The sequence below is a fragment of the Bombina bombina genome, chromosome 1 (genome assembly GCF_027579735.1).
Source record: "Bombina bombina isolate aBomBom1 chromosome 1, aBomBom1.pri, whole genome shotgun sequence".
NCBI classification, from domain to species: domain Eukaryota; kingdom Metazoa; phylum Chordata; class Amphibia; order Anura; family Bombinatoridae; genus Bombina; species Bombina bombina.
In genome coordinates this window covers 190289757-190313362 of record NC_069499.1, presented here as the reverse complement: position 1 = coordinate 190313362, position 23606 = coordinate 190289757, and the positions used below count along the sequence as shown (strand labels likewise).

At 37.0% G+C, this 23606-nt stretch overlaps 1 protein-coding gene across 2 annotated transcripts in view; it reads right to left on the bottom strand.

Moving 5' to 3' along the window:
* STARD9 (StAR related lipid transfer domain containing 9) overlaps window positions 1–23606 on the bottom strand; it is a 511030-nt gene that overhangs the window by 24364 nt on the left and 463060 nt on the right. Inside the window, exons 24-30 of one of the 2 annotated variants that reach the window (XM_053697793.1) lie at window positions 20284–20481; window positions 14709–14886; window positions 3186–3335; window positions 1287–1371; window positions 977–1125; window positions 717–781; window positions 422–627 (exon numbers count right to left, since the gene is read on the bottom strand). In XM_053697793.1, coding sequence (XP_053553768.1) covers window positions 422–627; window positions 717–781; window positions 977–1125; window positions 1287–1371; window positions 3186–3335; window positions 14709–14886; window positions 20284–20481 — 1031 coding nt within the window. The remainder of the gene's footprint in view (window positions 1–421; window positions 628–716; window positions 782–976; window positions 1126–1286; window positions 1372–3185; window positions 3336–14708; window positions 14887–20283; window positions 20482–23606) is intronic. The other variant, XM_053697794.1, reaches the window with a different exon arrangement.

The following is a 23606-nucleotide window of genomic DNA, read 5'->3' as shown; positions in this document are numbered from 1 at the left end:
AATCTCAAGAGATCACAGCAAAGCAAAATTTGCAGATGGAAAGCAGCAGCAGCAGCAGCATAACTCTTCATAGAGCACTTTGGTGAGCTGAAGAAATGTTGAGGTAAAATATCTTCCCTTTTTACATAGAGATGTTCAGGTGATATTTTCATGTCAGCTTTTTACAGTTATGCTGCATCACTTTCATGTGATTTAGCGTATGAGTATTATGTCCATTTAAGCTGTATCCAGAAGATCAATTCTGCTATCATTTGAAAACTATATTGAATTTATGGGAAATGTTTAATCATATTAAAGGTAAAACCCTTCATTGAAACCCAGTGAGAATCCTGGAAAAAGCCTGGTTCTTATAGTTTTTGCATATTTACACAACCCAGGTTTTAATGGATTGGAAGGGAGCTTTGTAAGATCAGTAACTTACCAAGCTGGATACCACTTCCTACTCTTTGATGCACCTGAGCTGTGAGGATAGACTGGTCATACAGCCGCCTGGTGTTAACGTCCTTCACCATGCACCAGACATCTTCTAAGGGTCTCTTGATAACACCCACCCCAAGAAAGCCATGCTTTGTGGCAGATGGAAATGACTTGTAATAAACTGACACTCCCTTCTCTATACACTGATGTCTGAAAAAGGATGAAGGAAAACAATCAATTAAGGTTACAGGACAAACAATATTACAATACAGATTAGATAAAAAAAACATGGAACTCACATCCATCCGGAAGCTGCTTGGGAGTTAAACAGAGTCATCAGGTTGGTGGAGCAAGCTGCCATAACCTGTAATTAAACAAGTCTGTAACAAACGGACATTTCTAAAAATAATGTATAAATATTAATGCTGTGGCATCCAGTAACACATAGCAGCAATATAGCGCCACAACCCACAGCAGGTCTATACATTAGATACCAACAATGATTTTCCAAACTCTTTCATTTTCAAACTACACAAATTCAAAAGCAATCAGAACTCACCTCTGCTGTGGCACTAGCCTGGACCTGCCGAGCAAACTCCTGATAGGAGACAAGGCTGGATAGATGTAATGAGTTGTAGGTCCCATAACAGGAATCTGTTGTGCTGGGAATATGCATTGCTTCCATTGCCTTCTTGTGAGTCTTTAAATCTAAAGTGAGAGAGAGATTTCCTGGTGTATAAACTAATAATAAACTATTTATTGTAAATACTCATGATCCTTTTATTCTCATTATCTCAAATAGTTCTTGGTCCTGCAAATAAAAAAAACAACTGTCTCCTCATTTGAAAAAGGTGGTGTTCAATATATACCAGACTGTTGGGAGGGCACAAGAAGGCTCTTCCTGATTGCAGAACGACCTCTTGTACTTCCAGCTTCCACATTTCTTGGGGAAATCTTCAAAAAAACAAAAAAACACCATCATCAAATATTTCTAAAGAAATAAGAAAATGATTTCCACAGCACTAATTAGTGACAGTCATTAAACCCTAGATATCATATCTATGCATTGCTTATCTATAACAGGCTAATAATCACAAACTGCCTTCCCCTTTTTAACCCTTTAAGGGACAGTAAAATCAAAATTAAACTTTCATGACTCAGATAGAACCCACAATCTTCAATAACTTTCCAATTTACTTCTGTTATCAAATGTGCTTCATTCTCTTGGTATTCTATGTTGAAGAGCATACCTAAGTATGCTCAGGGGGTGGCAATGCACTGGTGGCTGCACATATATAACTCTTGTCAGAATAAAGCACATTTGATAATAAAAGTAAACTTGATAGTTGTTTATAACTGCATGTTCTGTCTTAGTCATAAAAGATTATTTTACCTTAAATTTCCATTTTAAAACAATTTACGAATAAACACTTTATCTTCTTTTACTATACAGGCAGTCCTCGGGTTACAGACATCCGACTTAAGTACAACTCGTACTTACATACAGAGAAAATAGAGCTTTATCGACAATCCTTCTTTCCAGGATAATCCAAAATACTGAAAATCCAATTGTCACAAGGACAGAAAGTGATGTGAAATTTTCTGAACAGGGGCACAGATAGCAAAACAAACTTTATCCTATGCTATCCAAAACAAAAAAAAAATGTTTGCCTAGAGTTTCACCTAAAAAAAGTGCCTGTTCCAACTTACATACAAATTCAACTTAAGAACAAACCTAAAGTCCCTATCTTGTACGTAACCCGGGGACTGCCTGTAGTTGTACACATGATGGCAAAAGAAGGGTCAATAAAGTCCATTTCTTTATATATGCATAGTTTATCATAGTATTATTATTGTTATCATTTATTTGCATAGAGATGATATCAGCAACTAAACTGCTAAAAATAATAAATACATTTAAAAAAACCTGCAGGTTTTGGAAAACCCAAAGCAGTTCAAGGATTAAACCATTAAAGCTCTCACTCTATTTGTATGGTCACCATTACAGTGGCCAACCAGACGCTAGATGTAAATGAGCTCCTGTAATGATCTATTCTACTCCAGTCCTCATTAGTAAATAAGAGGCCAGATTTTTAGAATTACCTTGGATGAGAAAATGTTAGACGCTGCATTAAATAAAAAGCTGACAAGACATTCTGAAAATCAGGCCTTTTATTGGGTCTTGGGGAGTTGGGAAACCCTTCTGTATAGCATGTACAAAGTGTAGGGGATTGCGGCATACTTAAAGGGATATTCCAGTCAAAATTGGAAACCACATGGGAGCATTTCGGTATTGAATAGAAGCATTTTTGTAATATAAATGCATTAGCAAATATGCTTCTAATAAAAGCTATAGCTGTTTTAGAAGTGTATTGAAGTATGCACCGTGCACCAGCATTTTAAACACAGCACTTGCACAGAAAGGCTAAGGTGCTTTTACCATCTGGTAATGACTCAATTTGTTAATTGTTGACATGATAAAAGCCCCACTGATAATCCGAGCAGCTGCAGTATTTAAAATGTGGGTGCAGTGACAATATCTAGCTATGCTTCCCATGCACGTGCAGAGAAAAATTCTAACACTAAAACAGTGATAACTTTTACTATATTGCAAATATGTTTCTATTCAAAGATGTAATTAATCTATGTGCATTTAAATTTTGACCGGAATGTCCCTTTAAGTATGCAGTATCCCCTTCAGTACTGCTTTACTTGTCTATAATTATAAAAATGTTCGCCTTCATTTTTCAGAAAGAACTTTTACAAACCTTTGTTTCCTGAGGGTGCAGTTTACTGCTTGTGTCATACGTGGCTGCGATGCTGCTGTTATAGCCGGATGTTGGACCTGAGGACAAGCTAAGAAGAGAGCTGGTGCATAAAGTGCTCGTGCTCAGAAGTGTCTTCAGTTTTATTTCTTCCTGCAAAGTATAATCAATGATAAATGCATACGTTTTTATTTATGTGTAGCAATGTAAAGGAGGACAGGAAACCCATAAAACCAATTCATCTCATTAATTAATGAGCAACAGAAACCTACTACTGCCCCCTTCCTTGGTACAAAGTTTCATGCAACTAGACAGACACTAAAATGTCCTGCATCAGCCCTCTTACGTTATTAGTAGACTGTATTCTGAGGTTTTGGATGCCTTGGAATCTTACGTTATTAGTAGACTGTATTCTGAGGTTTTGGATGCCTTGGAATCTTACGTTATTAGTAGACTGTATTCTGAGGTTTTGGATGCCTTGGAATCTTACGTTATTAGTAGACTGTATTCTGAGGTTTTGGATGCCTTGGAATCTTACGTTATTAGTAGACTGTATTCTGAGGTTTTGGATGCCTTGGAATCTTACGTTATTAGTAGACTGTATTCTGAGGTTTTGGATGCCTTGGAATCTTACGTTATTAGTAGACTGTATTATGAGGTTTTGGATGCCTTGGAATCTTACGTTATTAGTAGACTGTATTCTGAGGTTTTGGATGCCTCAGAATCTTACGTTATTAGTAGACTGTATTCTGAGGTTTTGGATGCCTCAGAATCTTACGTTATTAGTAGACTGTATTCTGAGGTTTTGGATGCCTCCGAATCTTACGTTATTAGTAGACTGTATTATGAGGTTTTGGATGCCTTGGAATCTTACGTTATTAGTAGACTGTATTCTGAGGTTTTGGATGCCTTGGAATCTTACGTTATTAGTAGACTGTATTATGAGGTTTTGGATGCCTTGGAATCTTACGTTATTAGAAGACTGTATTCTGAGGTTTTGGATGCCTCAGAATCTTACGTTATTAGTAGACTGTATTCTGAGGTTTTGGATGCCTCAGAATCTTACGTTATTAGTAGACTGTATTCTGAGGTTTTGGATGCCTCGGAATGTTACAAGAAATATGGCTCTGAAAAGAGACAAACGCCGCAAGCGGCCCCCTTCTTCTGCTTTCAAAGGCATCCAAAACCTTCAAATGCACATGTCTATTAATGTGCCTGTTATCTGCTTTGGGAATAAGGAAAATAAATGTACCCCTCCCAAAAGCAGCCATAACGCTGGACCGCTGCACATACAAGCTATAATAGTTCATAGGCCCCAGTGATACAGTCATAGAGCTACATTGCTCAAACCAATCGGATTAGGTACATTTCTTTCATGTAATTGGCAAGAGTCCATGAGCTAGTGACATATGGGATATACATTCCTACCAGGAGGGGGCAAAGTTTCCCAAACCTCAAAATGCCTATAAATACACCTCCCACCACACCCACAATTCAGTTTTACAAACTTTGCCTCCTGTGGAGGTGGAGAAGTAAGTTTGTGCTTGATTTTTATGATTCCTTCTATGATAAGAACTTCTAAGCATTCTGAAGCCCAATTACTGTCAGAGTACAGTGTTTGCCAGAGGGATGTGAAGAGAGTATCACCTATTGATTCTTTGGTTTTCCTCGCGGGAAATCTTTTCAAGGGTTCTCTGTTATTGGTCGTAGGAAATCATCTCCTACCTCCCTTTTCAGATGGACGATATACTCTTATATACCAATACCTCTGCTGATAGTTTTCAGTACTGGTTTAGCTATCTGCTATATGTGGATGTGTGTCTTTCGGTAAGTATGTATCATTATTTAAGACACTCTCAGATATGGTTTGGCGCTTTATGTATTAATATAAAATTTTAAATACATGTATTTTACTAGTGATGCACCGAAATGGAAATTCTGGACCGAAACCGAATCCGAAAATCCGGGATGCACTTGGCCGAAAACCGAAACTGATACCGAAAATGTAGTTTTTCAAATTAATTTTTTTTAGTTTTTTTTTTGCATAATTAGAGCCAATAAAAAAATCCCACACTTTTATTGAAAGTAACACACTAAAATTGGACAAAAATATCTTAAAACAATAATATGCTACACAATAATTTTACCAAGAAAAAAAAAACTAGGCAAACAATAATGCCATTTTCGGCCAAAATGTTTCTGCGACCAAAATTTTGGTGCATCCCTACTTAAAACAATTATAAATATCAATATACTGTATTATTCTTCATTTAGTTCTATGTAACAGAATCATATTTAACAGTTTTTTTTTTACTAATTATCCAAATAAAGTATAGTCCTAGAAAACTCATTATATGCAGAACAGAAAGTCAAGTAATAAACTTAAACAGCAGCTCTAGGCTAGCATCAAATTTGAAACATGCTACACAATAATTTTACCGAAAATAACAGGCTAAAAAAACGAAAACCGAAATAGCCAAAAATGCCATTTTCGGCCGAAACTTTCTGTGGCCGAAATTTCGGTGCATCCCTATATTTTACTTATATTTGCCATGAGTCAGGTCTATGTGTATTTCCCTTTGCAGTCTAAACAGTTTCAGTATAGGAATTATGTTTGGGAAGTTTATTTAAACTTTTTTCTTACCTGGGGTTCAGTCTTTTTCTAATTTGACTTATTTTTTCGCTGGAAAATCTAGGCTCTCGAGGGCGCAAAATGCCGTTTTTTATTGAGTCATTCTTGGTGCAAACATTTTTGGCGCAAAGTTGCGCCTATTTCGTCATTTCCTGCGTCTTTGTTGACGCTAGTTGTTTTGGAGCGAAATTGCGTTCGTTATGACGCCAGTTGTGTCATTTCCTGGTGTTAGTTTTGCGCCAAAAAATGTTAACTTCTTTTTGCGTAATGTGTCATTCTTGGTGCCAAATGTTAGTTATTTTATCCCTCTACCTCTATTGCTCGCTGGTTTCGTGAACTTTGAAAGCTATTATGCCTGCTTTTGTTTTTCTCTACTGAAACGGTTACATTGTGGAAATTGAATGTTTTGCCTAATGTTATTTTTCTTTTTCTGTTACATCTTGCGAGATGTCTCATTCTGATCCTGACTCTGATGTTACTGTAGAAACTATGATGCCCTGGAACACAATTCTACAAAGCTAAGTGTGTTCTTTTAATTTTTTAAGCTGTTGTTATTTCTTCAGCTCAATTATGTGGCATTTAATTTATCTTGTTTTATGCTAGCAATGTTTCTACATGTACAATAACATTTACTGTTTTTTACATATACAGTTCATGTACTTAATTTCATCTGCAAACATCTCATGTTGTTGCTTATATCATAAAAGGTTAAGACTGCTATTATGCCTTTAAGTAAACGTACGAGGTCTTTTCATAATTCTTAAGATTTAATTAATTTTGTTCTGACCAACAGCATATTTAAGTTTATTCTACTGATGAAGGTTTCTTTGGCTCAAAGGATCCTGTATCAAACAGTTTGTTAAAAATTCTCCTTATTTTTCATTTGAACATTTTTTGTTCTTTGTTAAGGAAATGTTTCTGTTTATAGCTTTTAGGAGTCTAGTCCTCCTATAAACTATGTTAATAATCCTTTTCAAATCTGGATTTTAACATTTTTGCTCTTGAGGTTTTTTCCTATTCAATATATTATCTGTATTATATTCTAGAGAATGGTTATTCTGATTCCCTCTTGGGACTGTACTACTATTTCTATGTTAATTGGTATTTGTTTTCAGAATTCTTTAGAATTTGAATATAACCTTAGTAGAGCATATTCACATACAGCTAGATCACAAGTTTTTGTCGGTAAGGCTTGCGGGGCTAACGCTCAGTTTCAGCTCACCGCTCACCTACAAACAACGCTGGTATTACAGGTTTTTTTTCAACCCAGCGTTAGCCTCTAAAAAGTGAGCGAAGAGCAAAATTTAGCTCCACATCTCACCTCAATACCAGCGCTGCTTACGGTAGCGGTGAGCTGGCTAAACATGCTCATGCACGATTTCCCCATAGGAAACAATGGGGCAGAATCGGCTGAAAAAAACCTAACACCTGGAAAAAAGCAGCGTTCAGCTCCTAACGCAGCCCCATTGATTCCTATGGGGAAAGAAAATTTATGTCTACACCTAACACCCTAACATGAACCCCGAGTCTAAACACCCCTAATCTTACGCTTATTAACCCCTAATCTGCCGTCCCCGACATCGCCGGCACCTGCATAATATTATTAACCCCTAATCTGCCGCTCCAGACACCGCCGCCACCTACATTATACTTATGAACCCCTAATCTGCTGCCCCCAACATTGTCGCCACCTACATTATAGTTATTAAACCCTAATCTGCCCCCCCAACGTCGCCGCAACTATATTAAATGTATTAACCCCTAATCTGCCACCGCCAACGTCGCCGCCACTATAATAAAGTTATTAACCCCTAAACCTAAGTCTAACCCTAACACCCCCCTAACTTACATATAATTTAAATAAATCTAAATAAAAAAACTATTATTAACCCTTTAAGGACGCAGCTTTCAGTTTGCTCAATTGTTTTATGACGGAAAAATTCCGTCATATGTCCTTAAGAGGTTAACTATATACTTAATACTTACCTATAAAATAAACTCTAAGCTAGCTACAATATAACTAATAGTTACATTGTAGCTATCCTATGGTTTATTTTTATTTTACAGGCAAGTTTGTATTTATTTTAACTAGGTAGAATAGTTATTAAATAGTTATTAACTATTTAATAACTTCTTAGTTAAAATAAAAACAAATTTACCTGTAAAATAAATCCTAACCTAAATTACAATTACACCTAACACTACACTATAATTAAATACTTTACCTAAACTAACTACAATTAATTACAATTAAATTAAATAAACTAAAGTACGGAGAAAAAAAACACTACATTACAGAAAATAATAAAATAATTACAAGAATTTTAAACTAATTACACCTAATCTAATCCCCCTAATAAAATAAAAAAGCCCCCAAAAATAATAAAAAAATCCCTACCCTACACTAAATTACAAATAGCCCTTAAAAGGGCTTTTTGCGGGGCATTGCCCCAAAGTAATCAGCTATTTTACCTGTAAAAAAAAAGTACAATACCCCCTCCAACATTAAAACCCACCACCCACACACCCAACCCTACTCTAAAACCCACCCAATCCCCCCTTAATAAAACCTAACACTAACCCCTTGAAGATCACCCTAACTTGAGACGGCTTCACCCAGCCTGGCACAAGTGGTCCTCCAGAGGGGCAGAAGTCTTCATTCGATCCGGGCAGAAGAGGACCTCCAGACGGGCAGAAGTCTTCATCCAGACGGCATCTTCTATCTTCATCCATCTGGAGCGGAGCGGGTCCATCTTCAAGACATCCGACGTGGAGCATCCTCTTCTTCTGACGACTCCCGACGAATGAAGGTTCCTTTAAATGATGTCAACCAAGATGGCTTCCCTTGAATTCCGATTGGCTGATAGGATTCTATCAGGCAATCGGAATTAAGGTAGGAAAAATCCTATTGGCTGATCCAATCAGCCAATAGAATTGAAGTTCAATCCTATTGGCTGATCCAATCAGCCAATAGGATTGAGCTCGTATTCTATTGGCTGTTCAAATCAGCCAATAGAATGCAAGCTCAATTCTATTGGCTGATTGGATCCGCCAATAGGATTTTCCCGACCTTAATTCCGATTGGCTGATAGAATCCTATCAGCCAATCGGAATTCAAGGGACGCCATCTTGGATGACGTCATTTAAAGGAACCTTCATTCGTCGGGAGTCGTCGGAAGAGGAGGATGCCCCGCGTCGGCTGGCTTGAAGATGGACCCGCTCCGGATGGATGAAGATAGAAGATGCCGTCTGGATGAAGACTTCTGCCCGTCTGGAGGTCCTCTTCTGCCCGGATCGGATGAAGACTTCTGCCCCTCTGGAGGACTATTTGTGCCCGGCTGGGTGAAGATGTCTCAAGGTAGGGTGATCTTCAAGGGGGTAGTGTTAGGTTTTATTAAGGGGGGATTGGGTGGGTTTTAGAGTAGGGTTGGGTGTGTGGGTGGTGGATTTTAATGTTGGGGGGGCATTGTATTTTTTTTTACAGGTAAAAGAGCTGATTACTTTGGGGCAATGCCCGCAAAAAGCCCTTTTAAGGGCTATTTGTAATTTAGTATAGGGTAGGGATTTTTATTATTTTGGGGACTTTTTTATTTTATTAGGGGGATTAGATTAGGTGTAATTAGTTTAAAATTCTTGTAATTATTTTATTATTTTCTGTAATTTAGTGTTTTTTTTTCATACTTTAGTTTAATTTAATTGTAATTAATTGTAGTTAGTTTAGGTAATTAATTTAATTATAGTGTAGTGTTAGGTGTAATTGTAATTTAGGTTAGGATTTATTTTACAGGTAAATTTGTTTTTATTTTAACTAAGAAGTTATTAAATATTTAATAACTATTGTACCTAGTTAAAATAAATACAAAGTTGCCTGTAAAATAAAAATAAACCCAAAGATAGCTACAATGCAACTATTACTTATATTGTAGCTAGCTTAGGGTTTATTTTATCGGTAAGTATTTAGTTTTAAATAGGAATAATTTATTTAATTGTAGTAATTTTATTTTGTTTTATTTAAATTATATTTAAGTTAAGGGGGGTGTTAGGGTTAGACTTAGGTTTAGGGGGTAATACATTTAATATAGTTGAGGCGACGTTGTGGGCGGCAGATTAGGGGTTAATAAATGTAGGTAGGTGTCGGCGATGTTAGGGACGGCAGATTAGGTGTTAATAAAATTTAACTAGTGTTTGCGAGGCGCAAGTGCGGCAGTTTAGGGGTTAATATATTTTTTGAAGTGGCAGCGATGTCCGGTCGGCAGATTAGGGGTTAATAAATGTAGGTAGGTGTTGGCGATGTTAGGGATGGCAAATTAAGGGTTAATAAAATGTAACTAGTGTTTGCGAGGTGGGAGTGCGGCAGTTTAGGGGTTAATATATTTTTTGAAGTGGCAGCGATGTCTGGTCGGCAGATTAGGGGTTAAAAACTTTAGTTAACTGTTTGAGATGTGGGGGGGGCCCCTCAGTTTAGTGGTTAATAGGTAGTTCATGGGTGGCTTTTTAGCACTTTAGTTAAGAGTTTTATGTTACGCGTTAGCCCATAAAACTCTTAACTAATGACTTTTAAATGCGGTAGGAGTCTTGACAGGAGAGGGTCTACCGCTCACTTTCTCCAAGACTCGTAATACCGGCGTTAGGAAAATCCCATTAAAAAGATAGGATACCCAATTGACGTAAGGGGATTTGTGGTATGCTCGAGTCGCGGGAAAAAAAGTGAGCGGCACACCTGTACCTGCCAGACTCGTAATACCAGCGGGCGTTAAAAAGCAGCGTTGGGACCTCTCAACGCTGCTTTTTAAGGCTAACGCAAGACTCGTAATCTAGGCGTTACTGTTATTTTTAGCTCAGCTTTATCTTTCGCTGACATTACTGTTCTCTCATCTTTTGTTGAACAGTTAGCATAAGTAGTTTCAGATTCTTAAGTATATAACTCTGTTTATTTACTTTAGATGTATTAATTTAATTATGTTTACTATATCTATTATTATGATTTCAAATATATTTCATTATCTCTCTCATGTTAGGATAATAATTTGTTTGATTTCTATTATCTCCACTATTTCTGGAGGTTTAGAGTTTTTTTATGCCCTACTTTTAGTCCGGTGATGTAGATGACTACAAACGTTTGTTCTAGATCCAAGGGTCATAGATTAATTTCCCGGCAGGGTTAATACAGCTCTTTGGCCTTTAAGGTCAATTTATTGTGTACAATTTATTTGGGTAATAATAACTACTGCTTATATCAGCTGCTAATTTGGTTAATTCCGAGTGTAAGCACTGAAGAAGCGGTTTTTTTTTTTATCCTTCTGGGAGAAAAGCGATTTATAATTACTAGTTATTAGACTGCATGAAGGTGCGGTTCTCAAACCAATCCCTCTGGTGGGGGGCAGATTAAATTGTTTTTGGATGAACTCAGTCCAAATTCTATATTATTCTTAGGGTTTGAATAGATTTTTAGAATAAGACCTCCTATAGGAAGAATATTTCTTTCTCAGTACACTCTGAATTTTTTCAGGAGTGATTATGCCAGTTCTTTTTGCAGGAACAGGATTTGGGTTTCTATTCAATTCTACTCTTTGTCCATAAGAAGAGATGTTTATTCAGTCCATTCTTGGATCTGAAGACTTTCATATTGTTTTGTTAGAGCCTCAACTTTTAAGTTGGCGATTATAAGGACTATTATGCCTCTTTGTTAAGGTCATTTCATGTCCACTACATTTTTCAGGATGTTTATCCTCATATCTTATTTCATTCAGACCACTTGTGGATTCTGAGTTTTTCCTTTAAGCTTTACCAATTTGTCGCTTTTCCATTTGGTTTAGTGACAGCTTTATGAATCCTTTCAAAGGTTCTTGGTGCCCTTCTTTCTGTCTTCAGACAGTAGGGTATTGTGTCGCTTCCTTATTTGGATGGTATCTTGGTATTAGCTTAAACTTTTCTTTTATTGAAGCTGGACAGATAGCTCAGCATACTAATGCACTGAGGCTGAGCTCTGTAGCAACCTGAGGGTTGCAGGTTCAATTCTGAGGTCCATTCAGCCTTTCATCCTTCCGAGGTAGATTAAATGAGCAGCGTCTTGAGTCCCTTACTGGTGATTAGATGCGCTTTACAAGTCAAGTACCCAATACATACAAATGAAAGAGCAGTATTGAAATATATGGACTTTTCTTTTTGTGGAATCCCTCATGAATCAACTAAGTTTTGTTTCTTCAAGACATGGTTAGAGGATTTAATTTACTTAAGAGTTTTGTGATTCCTCAGACAAGGGTCACTTCTTTCTGGGTTTCTAGATGGATTCTGTGTTCATGTCTTTGTCTTTATCGGACAAAAGTCAATTGTAAGTGGCGTTGGCCTGTCTAACTTACAGTCTAGAACATTTCTTTCAGTGGCTATGTGCATGTAAGTTTTAGGTCTCATAACTGCAACATCAGGTGTGGTTCCCTTTGCTCATTTTTCATCTGAGATCTCTTTTTGCTTTGCATACTGAATCAATGATACAGGGATTGTTTTTAGATTTCACAGTTGAAATTTTTAAATCCTAACACTCTACTCTCTCTGTTTTGGTGATTAAGCTATCATCATTTTATTCAGGGGACCTCCTTTTGTTCGTCCTTCCTGGACTGTATTCTTAATGGATGCAAGTCTTACAGGTTGGGGAGCTGTCTGAGGGTCTTTTGACAGCACAAGGGGTTTGGAAACTTCAAGAGGCGAGGTTTGCAATCGATATTTTAGAACTCTGTGCTATTTTTTCAGAGCTCTCTCAGGTTTGGCCTCTTTTAGGAGAGAACTTTTTCATTTTTTTTTCTTCAGACAATATCACAAATGTGGCATATGTCAATCAACAATAGGGACTCGTAGTTCCTTAGCAATTAAGAAGTATCTTGAATACGTACTTAGATGGAATTAATCTCCTGTCTATTTTCTACGATTTTAGACATTTGGGAGGTGGATTCTCTCAATTTCCCAGGTATCTTTTCAGGGTTCCTCAGGTGGAGATGGTGGATGCATTAACAGTGTCTTGGTTTTGCAACTTGACTACATATTTCCGCCTCTGTTTTTTCTTCCAAAGGTGATGTCCAAGATCATATTGGAACAGTGTCATGTGTTTCTGATAGCATCAGCATGGCCTCACAGGTTTGGTATGTGGATCATGTTTGGATGTGCAGTTGCCATCCTTGTCCACTTTCTCTTTGGCCAGCCCTCTTGTTTTAGGGGCTATTTTTCCATCAGGATCTCAAAAATTACTAATTTGGGGGTATGAAAATTGATTAGTGTTTAGTCATAGAGGTTTCTCTGACTCAGTTTTTTTCGCTATGTTGCAGGCTTATAAGTCTGTTTCAAGGAACATGTATTATCAGGTTTGGAAAACCTATATTTTATAGTGTTCTTCTCAAATTCTCTTGGCATTCTTTTGGAATTCCTAGGATTTTACAATTTTTCAGCAAGGTTTGGATAAGTTTGTCTGCAAATTTTTTAAAGGTACAAATCTCTGTTCTTTCTGTTTTATTTTCTAGAAAGCTTGTTTAAACTTCCTGATATTCACTGTTTTGTTCAGGCTTTGGTTGGTATCAAGCCTGTTCATTTATTAATTTCTCCTTTTTGGAGTCTTATTTGGTTTAAAGATTTTGCAGGCTCATTTCTTTTGAGCCTATATTTTCTTTGAAGATTATCTACTTTCTTGGAAAGTGTTGTTTCTTTTGACTATCCCTTCTGCTGCAAGAGTTTCTGATTTATCAGCTCTCTCTTGTGTGTCTCCTTATCTGTTTTTCCATCTAGATAAGTTGTTTTGTGGACTTTTTTTTCTAAGGTTGTGAGTTTGAACAACATTAGTAGAGAAATTGTTGTTCCTTCTTTGTGTCCTAATCCTAAATAATTATTTGAGAGTTCTTTACATCCTTTGGATGTGGTAAGAGCTTTATAATTCTATATTGAGGTTACTAGGATTTCAGACTTCTAGTCTATTTGCTAGAAAAGGTTAGGAAGCCTCTACCATTTCTTTGGCATCCTGATTAAAGCTTTTGTTTTTCAAGGGTTATTTCGAGGTAGGACAGGCTCCGCCTCAGAGGTTTACAGCTCATTCTACTAAGTTCAGTCACAATGTTTTGGGCTTTTTCAGAATGAAGCTTAGGTTGATCAAATTTGCAAATCAGTGATTTGGTCGTCTTTGCATACTTTTATTGTTTTTACCATTTTGTTGTATTTGCTTCTTCTGAAGCAGTCTTTGGTAGAAAAAGTTCTTCAGGCATCAGTTTCAGTTTGATTCTACTGCTTTTGATTTAAGTTGTTTGAGAAAAACTTAATTATTGTGTGGATTTAATTTCTCAGTGGAAATAGCTGTTATTTTATCCCTCCCTCTCTAGTGACTCTTCTGTGGACTTCCACATCTTGGGTATTTCTATCCCATACGCCACTAGCTCATGGACTCTTGCCAATTACATGAAAGAAAACATAATTTATGTAAGAACTTACCTGGTAAATTAATTTCTTTCATATGGGCAAGAGTCCACGAGGCCCATCCTTTTTATGGTGGTTATGATTTTTGTATAAAAGCACAATTATTTTTCCAGTTCCTCTTTTTGTATGCTTTTTTACTCCTTATTTTATAACCCCACTACTTGGCTATTCATTAAACTGAATTGTGGGTGTGGTGAGGGGTGTATTTATATGCATTTTGAGGTTTGGGAAACTTTGCCCCCTCCTGGTAGGAATGTATATCCCATACGTCACTAGCTCATGGACTCTTGCCAATATAAAAGAAATTAATTTATCAGGTAAGTTCTTACATAAATTATGTATTTTCTCTAGAGTGTATTACGTGACAGCAAGAGGTTAATCACAACCCATTAGAAAAGCTTAATACATCCTCAAGGTACACTAATAGATAAGCATAGAGGCCTCACCACCTTTGGCTGACTACTCTGTTGAAGTCTCTTCTTCTCCAGTTCTGCTCTCTCTCTAAGCTTGTCTCTTGCTCTGGCAATTTCTGTCTTTGCCTCCTCACGAGCTTTTTGATAGTCTTTCAACATCAGTTCAATCTCAGAGGGACACTGAGACGCTCTTCTCTTTGGTTCTTGGATCCTGACATAAAAACAGAATCAGGGGTATTATGTATTTGTTAGCAAATTGTTTAACCACATTCAATAAAGTGATTCTAAACTAGGGTGTTGGGAAACAAAGGGAACATGGATAACAGGCTCACACTGACAGGGTCAGCGTTGTATGTGCACTAGGGTGGTCAGGAACTGAAATGGTTTCTCAAAGAGATGCTATATCATATTTATATACATAAACAAGCAGATACTGCACTGCACATAGACCTGGCTATTTATCTCCAAATTGGTTGTGATCGCATTCAGTGATCCCATTCATTATCCATCAGGATTCCCACATGAAAGCATTGTATAACCTCTTAGGTGGAGAATTTCAATCTCCCTGGTCTCGTCCGACCGGGGAGATTAACAGCTCCTGATTGGCTGTGAGTGGGCAGGGTTCACGCAAGCACACAGGAGCTCTTGTGTGCAATGGTAAATGTGGGCAGTGGGTTGCTGCCCACCAGAGGAGAAGTTGGGTGGACAGGGCAAATATGTAAGCTGCTGTCCGCCCGTGGATGATAAAATGGAGCCCATAGTGGTACAATTTGTGTTGCAACTATAGTTTAAAAAAAGTAAAATAAAAAAATACCTAGCTAGGTAGCATGCACATGTCTGGAGCACTATATGGCAGGAAATAGTGCTGTCATCTAGTGTTTATGCAAATGTATAACATTCTTGCAAAGCTGCTGCCATATAGTGCATGCTCTTGAGCTTAGATTCTTGCTTTACAACAAGGGATACCAAAAGAACAAAGAAAATTTGATAACAGGAATAAAATGTAAAGTTGTTTAAAATTATATGCTCTATCTGAATCATAAATCATATCAATTTAAAGTGCCATAAAACATGTTGAGATCTGTGCATATCCTAAAAGGGCTGATTAAAGGAAACCACATTTTTTTCTTTTGTGATTCAGATAGAGCATGCAATTTTAAGCAACTTTCTAATTTACTCCTATTATCAATTTCTCTTCGTTCTCTTGCTATCTTTATTTGGAAAAGAAGGCATCTAAGCTAAGGAGCCAGACAATTGTTGGTTCAGACCCTGGACAGCACTTGTTTATTGGTGCTGTCCAATCAGCAAGGACAACCCAGGTTGTGAACCAAAAATGGGCCGGCCTCTAAACTTACATTCTTGCTTTTCAAATAAAGACAGCAAGAGAATAAAGAATAATTTATGTAAATTAGAATGTTGCTTAAAATCGCATGCTCTATCTGTATCATGAAAGAAAACATTTGGGTTCAGTGTCCCTTTAAGTAAAAATTGTTTGCATACATTTTTTTATAAAAATTGCTGACAATTATTTTAAAATAATTTTTAAATATAAGCAAAATTTGTAACATAGCTATGCTGTCTGGATTAGTCTAATCCACCCCAATTTATCAGTGTTTAGCATCAGAAACACATGCATTGAATTTCAACTGAATTCACAGCAGCTTATTTGCTTCTAGGTATGCTCCAACAGATAATGACTGTTAAAGTGCCAGTAAACATTAATCTATTTGATGTGATCTATAGTTTTCTTAAAATGTAAAATACATATTGAAAGATGTTTTTTTTTAAGAAGTTAAACGCTTTATTTTTACTTTATAATGTGGAAATCACAACTGTCAATCAAAAACTCTGGTCCGCCCCTCCCTTGCTTCAGCATTTCAAGATCTTGCCGCTGCCCTTTGTGAGGCTGTGTCACGCTCATTTATTGCTCCTCCCTGCATTCTGGTTGGCTGATATAAGTAGAGGAATGCGCTATAAATGCTCCTTTGTGAGCAACATCAAGCTGCTATGTAAATCGTAAGGCGCTCAGCTTTGCGATTCACATTACAGCCGGTGTTAGAACTATTCAATGTATTGGTCCTCGCGAGTCACATAAAAACCCCTAATCAAAACGAACAATTATAAGTATATAGTATGCCATCTCTTATATAATGGATCTTGGACTTTTATTTAAAAAAAAATGTACATCTCCACAGAATTATAAAGTAATGGCAGTAGCTAAACAAGTGCGCATGCGCAAGGGGATCTGGCTGTGTGAGGACTCCAGCGGCGTGCATCCATAACAACTCTATGGCGCGACCGATTAATAGAGGAAAGAGAATGCGGTAGGGCCAGGGAGAAGCAGATTCAGCAAGGGGGCAGTCATAAAGAAGAGGCAGAATGATAACATAGTAACATAGTAGATGAGGTTGAATAAAGACCGAAGTCCATCGAGTTCAACCTATACAAAGCTAAAATATATACAAAAAGCTCCAGTTAAGCTTAAATAATCCCACTAAAAGGTGACCCATTTAAAACTAGCAATCATATCCATGAATTTTGTTTATAGACAGAAATGTATCCAAATAAAAATTCAAATGTAGATATAAGCTCAATAATTAACATAAAAAGTGTTTAAAGGTTTACAATAAGGAATATGAAATATATATTTTAAATAAAAAAGTTGTTTTTTATGTTTACTGTCCCTTTAAGGTCTTGCAATCTACCAAAGCAAAGGTGGATATAAATACAGCCATAAAAGGAATTGTGTGGGGGGAGTTAGAGCTGTACAATTTAGAAACTTAAAGTGAAAGTCAACCATAGTGTTTTTGAAACGCTAGGGTTGACTGTTGAAACAAATAAAGGGCACTTTCATTCATTAAGTATAAGATACTTCATGCAGAAAGTGCCTTTATTCGTTTCAATTGTTCGCCGTTCTTAGCTGCTACAGCAGCCCACAGCAAAAAAATATTTTGCTAAGAGGTGACGTTTTCACCTCTTAGCAAATAGCCGTGGGGTAAATCCGGCTCCCATGGGCACCAAACTGGATTTACCGCAAGGCTATTGGCTAAGAGGTGAAAACTAGTATGTATGGAGAGAGTGGTGTGTACTCAGTGGACACACCACGTCATCATATTTTACATTGGTATTAGTCACACATATATATTATCAACATTCATTTCATTATTATTTTTTATTCATAACACATCACTTTTCACACCACTAATTTAGTCACTGTTACACAGTGGTATTAATATATTCTTCACATTTGCACTAGTCCCTATAAACACACCATTAACCTTTTATATATTATTTAGTTTTTAATACTTAATTATTTAACATGTATATCACTTTTTTATAGGATATCACCATGTATCTATTCTAGCACTACTAAATCATATGGAACAGTGATTACCATTTGTAATTTAATATACATGTTCTCTATGTGAACACTGATAGTTACTGGCAGCACAGGTCTAATCCCCTGGATGAGATATAAATTATTTAATAAAACAGAATATAAATAAGCACTTTAATGTTTTTCTCAATTGGAGAAAGAGGATTCACTAACAAAAAATTATTGTTTAGTTACTGTGTCTCTTAATAACTTGTTAAAATAGATTCACCAAATAGTGAATTAACAATGCACATCATATATTTTCCAATATGTTATACCTGTTTATTATTTACATAAAATATCATACCTTTACAACTAAAAAACATTTTATAAATCCTGCATTTCTGCCCTTACCCTTAGCAATTGCAACTGTCTGTTCAATTCTGGATTTATAAAAAACATTTTATAAATCCTGCACTTCTGCCCTCACCCTTAGCAATTGCAACTGTCTGTTCAATTCTGAGGTTCATTAATATGCACAATCTCAGTGTTTGACTGGCATCTATGTGGACCAATCACCTAACACTTCACATCAAAACACTTGATACACCCATTCAATGAATCAAGTGTGACAGGCAGCAAAAGCTGCATTCAAGACATCTGTTCACAAAACAGTTATGGCTCTATTATTTTTATGTTTAAGGAGTTACAGCTCTACTTTTGAAGTAATAGTACCAATACAAATATCAAATTAAACAGTTATGGAAAGTCTGCTCAAGACAATCATACGTTACCCTAATAAACCGTAAGTCAACACTAATGTGTTATCTAACATTTGAGATCAATCGGCTAGTCTCAACAAGTGGCAACATTAATATTAAGAGTATCAGACTTGCAGCATACTGAGAAACTAAGGAGATTTAAATTGAGAGAATGTATAGGCAGTTATTTTAGATGCACTTTAGGTTTATGTATATAGATAAAAGCAATGGTTCTATGATTTATATCAATTTTTTAATATGTCCTATTGAGATAGACTTTGGACAAAAAATGTTATGTTTAATGTAGTTTTTTAGTTATTTTGTATTGTATGTTTTCATACATCTATTTATACATTGTATTTGTAAGGAGGTTCAACATGTAAATAGCTTCTTACCTACATGTGTTTACAAAGGTTACCTTAACAACCACACAAAGGTGATTGTAGTTAGGTGTGGTTTTTTTGCCAATTGTGTTTCTGCTAATTGATTATCCAATCACAATAGCCCATTTGTTTTTAGATTTCTGTTAAATAGCAAGTGTTTTATAATGTTTGTCATAGCCTGATGAAACAGCCCTGAGTAGGCTGAGAAACTAGTTGCTGTGTTAATAAAGACTTTTTATACTTTTATACACTTGCTATTGTGTGTATTTTTTTCACCTCCTGTGACAAATTATATCGTTGATCCTGGTTCCTGTTGAGGATTGCTGTTTTAAGTCTACTGGGCGACGTTTTGGCTCCAGTTTGCTGAGATTGCACCTGCAGGTGCCCACCATCTTGTAAGTGCAAGCAATTGGTATTATTTTCCCCTTGTCCTGATGATATTGGGCCATGTCGTGTTGCTTTTTCCTTTATCCATAGGCACATATACATTGGAGTGTCAGAGGATTCCTGACTGTCTCTGCGCTTTGGATACAGTGTGCTGAACCACTGAGAAGTGTCAGTCTGCTCTACTAGCACCAGTGGGGTGCTTCATGTTTGTGAGTATTCACATTCTCATATTGCTGCTCATTTTACCTGTACTGGCGATATTAGGCCATGGTGGCGCCTCTTTTTTATTCTTTTTAAGAGGTGAAAACGTCACCTCTTAGCAAAAATGTTTTGGACGTGGGCTCCGTAGCAGCTAAGAACGGCAACCAAGTGAAACGAATAAAGGCACTTTCTGCATGACGTATCTTATACTTCATGAATGAAAGTGCCCTTTATTTGTTTCAACAGTCAACCCTAGCGTTTCAAAAACGCTATGGTTGACTTTCACTTTAAAAGAAAGGGTTAATGGCGAGGCACTGCAGTATAAATTTGCAGGTAAAGTAATTAAAGTACATATTAGATTTTGTCTATATCCCAACTTGTTTTATGTCCCTTTGAGGTGTATTGAATAAAAATGTATTGCACTCACTAAAAGAAATGCTGAATAGTAAGATAATAACTTACATACAATCTTTATCTCCAAAGTGTGTTTTTTGCAATATTGTGTTACAACAAAACTGTAAGTAACTTATGTACCTAGCATTAAATTGCGGTTCACAAACCTGGTATTATCCACAACATTCTTTCTTAGCTGCTGTAAGTATTCTCTTCGACGGCTGGGCAAGTCTGACTCTCGTAGCGATGTCAGTGACGCCTGTGAGGAACTTAGTTGTTTCATGGGGCTGAGACTACGGCTACGCCTGAAACTCTGCAGCCTCTCCTCTCTCTCCTTACGCAGACTTTCAATAACTTTCATATGCCTACAAAGAAAGTGACCGGAAAACCTTTAAACACGCTCCTCAGCAACATCGTAATTAAAAATGAATGTCCCTTTAGAAATTATTTCAAACACACACACTCCCAAGCACAAGAATTGCTGGTATTTAGATTGACCAACTGAACTAACATTGTATGTCCAAATGGATTTTCTTATTAAAGAGACATTCATTAATTGTTCTTCATTTAAGAGGGGAATTTTCAAATGTTTTCTGGAGTTTAATTTTTTGCTTGTGAGTTGTGTCACTGTTTACCAAAACAAAATATGGGAGATGTACTTATCTACCAATGCCCAACCTGTCCATGTCCAGACATACACTTTACTTTAAAAATCAATTAAACTTTAAAAACATAATTTATGTAAGAACTTACCTGATAAATTCATTTCTTTCATATTAGCAAGAGTCCATGAGCTAGTGACGTATGGGATATACATTCCTACCAGGAGGGGCAAAGTTTGCCAAACCTCAAAATGCCTATAAATACACCCCTCACCACACCCACAAATCAGTTTAACGAATAGCCAAGAAGTGGGGTGATAAGAAAAAAGTGCGAAGCATAAATAAAAGGAATTGGAATAATTGTGCTTTATACAAAAAAATCATAACCACCACAAAAAAGGGTGGGCCTCATGGACTCTTGCTAATATGAAAGAAATGAATTTATCAGGTAAGTTCTTACATAAATTATGTTTTCTTTCATGTAATTAGCAAGAGTCCATGAGCTAGTGACGTATGGGATAATGACTACCCAAGATGTGGATCTTCCACGCAAGAGTCACTAGAGAGGGAGGGATAAAATAAAGACAGCCAATTCCGCTGAAAAAAATCCACACCCAAAAATAAAGTTTAAATCTTATAAAGAAAAAACTGAAATTATAAGCAGAAGAATCAAACTGAAACAGCTGCCTGAAGTACTTTTCTACCAAAAACAGCTTCAGAAGAAGAAAACACATCAAAATGGTAGAATTTAGTAAAAGTATGCAAAGAAGACCAAGTTGCTGCTTTGCAAATCTGATCAACCGAAGCTTCATTCCTAAACGCCCAGGAAGTAGAAACTGACCTAGTAGAATGAGCTGTAATCCTTTGAGGCGGGGTTTTACCCGACTCGACATAAGCATGATGAATTAAAGATTTCAACCAAGATGCCAAAGAAATGGCAGAGGCCTTCTGACCTTTCCTAGAACCCGAAAAGATAACAAATAGACTAGTCTATTCGGAAATTCTTAGTAGCTTCAACATAATATTTCAAAGCTCTAACTACATCCAAAGAATTCTTAGGATTAGGACATAATGAAGGAACCACAATTTCTCTACTAATGTTGTTAGAATTCACAACCTTAGGTAAAAATTTAAAAGAAGTTCGCAACACCGCCTTATCCAGGTGAAAAATCAGAAAAGGAGACTCACAAGAAAGAGCAGATAATTCAGAAACTCTTCTGGCAGAAGAGATGGCCAAAAGGAACAAAACTTTCCAAGAAAGTAATTTAATGTCCAATGAATGCATAGGTTCAAACGGAGGAGCTTGAAGAGCCCCCAGAACCAAATTCAAACTCCAAGGAGGAGAAATTGACTTAATGACAGGTTTTATACGAACCAAAGCTTGTACAAAACAATGAATATCAGGAAGATTAGCAATCTTTCTGTGAAAAAGAACAGAAAGAGCAGAGATTTGTCCTTTCAAGGAACTTGCAGACAAACCTTTATCCAAACCATCCTGAAGAAACTGTAAAATTCTCGGAATTCTAAAAGAATGCCAGGAAAAATGATGAGAAAGACACCAAGAAATATAAGTCTTCCAGACTCTATAATATATCTCCCTAGATACGGATTTACGAGCCTGTAACATAGTATTAATCACAGAGTCAGAGAAACCTTTTTGACTAAGAATCAAGCGTTCAATCTCCATACCTTTAAATTTAAGGATTTGAGATCCTGATGGAAAAAAGGACCTTGCGACAGAAGGTCTGGTCTTAACGGAAGAGTCCACGGTTGGCAAGAGGCCATCCGGACAAGATCCGCATACCAAAACCTGTGAGGCCATGCTGGAGCTACCAGCAGAACAAACGAGCATTCCTTCAGAATCTTGGAGATTACTCTTGGAAGAAGAACTAGAGGCGGAAAGATATAGGCAGGATGATACTTCCAAGGAAGTGACAATGCATCCACTGCTTCCGCTTGAGGATCCCTGGATCTGGACAGATACCTGGGAAGTTTCTTGTTTAGATGAGAGGCCATCAGATCTATTTCTGGAAGTCCCCACATTTGAACAATCTGAAGAAATACCTCTGGGTGAAGAGACCATTCGCCCGGATGTAACGTTTGGCGACTGAGATAATCCGCTTCCCAATTGTCTATACCTGGGATATGAACCGCAGAAACTAGACAGGAGCTGGATTCCGCCCATACCAGAATTCGAGATACTTCTTTCATAGCCAGAGGACTGTGAGTCCCTCCTTGATGATTGATGTATGCCACAGTTGTGACATTGTCTGTCTGAAAACAAATGAACGATTCTCTCTTTAGAAGAGGCCATGACTGAAGAGCTCTGAAAATTGCACGGAGTTCCAAAATATTGATCGGTAATCTCACCTCCTGAGATTCCCAAACCCCTTGTGCTGTCAGAGACCCCCACACAGCTCCCCAACCTGTAAGACTTGCATCTGTTGAAATTACAGTCCAGGACGGAAGAACAAAAGAAGCCCCCTGAACTAAACAATGGTGATTTGTCCACCACGTCAGAGAGTGTCGTACAATCGGTTTTAAAGATATTAATTGAGATATCTTTGTGTAATCCCTGCACCACTGGTTCAGCATACAGAGCTGAAGAGGTCGCATGTGAAAACGAGCAAAGGGGATCGCGTCCGATGGAGCAGTCATAAGACCTAGAATTTCCATGCATAAGGCTACCGAAGGGAATGATTGTGACTGAAGGTTTCGACAAGCTGATATCAATTTCAGACGCCTCTTGTCTGTCAAAGACAGAGTCATGGACACTGAATCTATCTGGAAACCTAAAAAGGTTACCTTTGTCTGAGGAATCAATGAACTTTTTGGTAAATTGATCCTCCAACCATGATCTTGAAGAAACAACACAAGTTGATTCGTAT